Consider the following 2,500-nt stretch of genomic DNA (forward strand, 5'->3'; position numbering starts at 1 on the left):
GCAGTGGGAGCAAGGGGCGCAGTGTCTCAGGGAGCAGTTAGGGGGTTAAGTGTCTTCCTCAGGGACACTGTGACACATAGACTGAAAACCGGGACGCAAACTGGGGACCTTCTTTTTTCCAGGCGGCCTCTCAGCTACAGCCCGCTCCCCTATTCAATATAGAATATAGAGACTAATTGCTTTTGAAAGCTTCCCTGCATTATTGCAGTAGTTTAAAAATGATGATGTCAACTGACATCAAAGCTTGTCTTGGCTGTTTGCATGCTTCTATGATACTGGCCCTTGTTGAAAGTTGTTGTGGAGATGCTCACCTGTTGGCTGCAAATCTTTGACATATAAAGCCACCCGGAATCTGTGTGACAATGTAACCCCAGAAGAAGGATCCATGGATCATCCCTACTGTCTCGGGATCCCATGTGAACTGAGCAGCCTGGAACGACAAACATCACGGCCCACAGGTCACAATCACATTAAACGCTGTTCTACAGGAAGTGGACATCTTGCAATATGATAGTCACTAATAGTGCTTATAAGTTAAGGTAAAACGCAAAAGTTTCACCAACGGTCGACCCTGCCAAAAAAGACGTCTTGAATGACGACTCGACTGTGAGAACTTCGGTCTCTCCTGACAGAATGGTTGACTTTTAGGGGGCGAGAGGGACCCTTTGTTGCAGATGACGTTTCTCAAACAATTATTATTATTTATTTAATTTTCATTTACTTTTCATTCTATTTTAAACAAATATACAAGACTAGAACGATACATACATACAACCAAACAAACAATATACAAATACACATAAGGGGAGATATCTGCCTCTGCACTCACTCATCAGTACCTACAACAGGTGCATCCACTTCAACAGGTGAACAAAGTCCATTAATGACATTAAATTGAATGCAATTATATTTATTTCATATTCTGAATAGTTTAAACTTGTCTAATTGCCACGTTGACAATCAAAACATCAACATCAAAATATGGATCCCTAAGGATTACAATTTTATCCCAGTAGTTAACAAATCACAATTAGCACACTTTGCAGCCACACCAAATGACACATACTGTGGTTTGTTATTCGCCACTTACCACAAGTACCTCCTTATTCCCCTTAAAGACTGTATGGTCATTGACCATGCTAACAATGGCAACGCCCAAGTTACACCTGATGCCAAAGGAGATGCAGAATCCCAGGCCACACAGGATGGCGATGATGTAGCGCCGGGGCAAGCCGCAGCAGGTACAGTCCACAACCGGCAGCTCTTTCTCCTCCACCAGCTCAGGGCGGCCCTCCGCTGATAACTCAATGGTCTCTCCATTAGGCTGCGGCTTCTCAATCAGTCTAGGAAGAGACAGGGGTGACTTGTCACTTAAGCAATGGTTCTCAACATTTACATTTCAAGGAGCATCATAACTCAGAGTCCATTTGGTCTATTTGGAAGGTCCCATTTTGCGAACTCCTGACTTTCAGTGCAATCACACTTTGGTAGAGGCATTTGGGTCTTGTGTAGTTGATAGTTACCTTGTCGTGATGTAACTAGTCTCAGTGCCATGTCGTGTTGTGTTGCTCCATTGATTCTGAATTGATATTTAAAAAATGTCTCCTCTTGACTTACAGTACACTGCATCGTGAAACAACTAGTTCTCAAAGACACTGATTATAGAATATCACAAAACTATGTAGGCCTACGGCATTAATTTCTTATCGAAATGTCAACTTCCTGTTGATTGCATTTGAAAATCCGGATCCGCGGATCCAGTCCAAATAGCTAAATCAACATAAAGTTGACATTTGTCATGGGTTTTGTGATGTTATATATTAGCAGAATTGGCTTTGTTTGTATTGGTTTATGTTCCAAAAGATTTGATAGCTGTTTCACCATGAAGTATAGCAGACCATTTTGGATGACCAATTAAATTACAAATATATTAGCAGAATTGGCTTTGTTTGTATTGGTTTATGTTCCAAAAGATTTGATAGCTGTTTCACCATGAAGTATAGCAGACCATTTTGGATGACCAATTAAATTACAAATCAACAGAGAAATGGCGCGAGATACTGTACATGTATCTCGCAAAGTCATGGAGCTACATCACGGCCACGGCAAGGTAGCTACACAACTGAAACCTCTACTAAAGTGTCATTGTACTTTGGGGAAAGCTTTCAGAGTAAATAGCAGATCGACAAGCTCACAAGGCGTCGTGCAGCAAAAGCATTCCCCACAATAATGGAAAACAGAAAAGATACATGGTATAGAACCCTGTGGGATTTTTAAGTGGTTAAAGTTATGTATTTTCAATTTGCACACAGGCATCACTGTAACACTGCAGGACAAATGAAAGAAACAAAAGAAAGATACAAGGATGCAGCAAATTCTCTTGCAAAAAAGGGAGCTGACACCGTTTTGACTCTTGTGGAGAGTCATTATCAATAATTTATAATGATTCTCCACTCTTCTAGCTGAATGTTTGATGATGGGTTTAATGGAAACATCATGT

At 41.0% G+C, this 2,500-nt stretch overlaps 1 protein-coding gene across 1 annotated transcript in view; it reads right to left on the reverse strand.

Moving 5' to 3' along the window:
• slc17a7a (solute carrier family 17 member 7a) overlaps positions 1 to 2,500 on the reverse strand; it is a gene marked incomplete at both ends in the record, with an annotated part of 27,151 nt that overhangs the window by 12,368 nt on the left and 12,283 nt on the right. Inside the window, 2 exons of the mRNA XM_083779698.1 lie at positions 312 to 430; positions 1,091 to 1,343. Coding sequence (XP_083635824.1) covers positions 312 to 430; positions 1,091 to 1,343 — 372 coding nt within the window. The remainder of the gene's footprint in view (positions 1 to 311; positions 431 to 1,090; positions 1,344 to 2,500) is intronic.

The sequence above is a fragment of the Protomyctophum parallelum genome (assembly GCF_964188405.1).
Source record: "Protomyctophum parallelum genome assembly, chromosome: 13".
Lineage (NCBI taxonomy): Eukaryota > Metazoa > Chordata > Actinopteri > Myctophiformes > Myctophidae > Protomyctophum > Protomyctophum parallelum.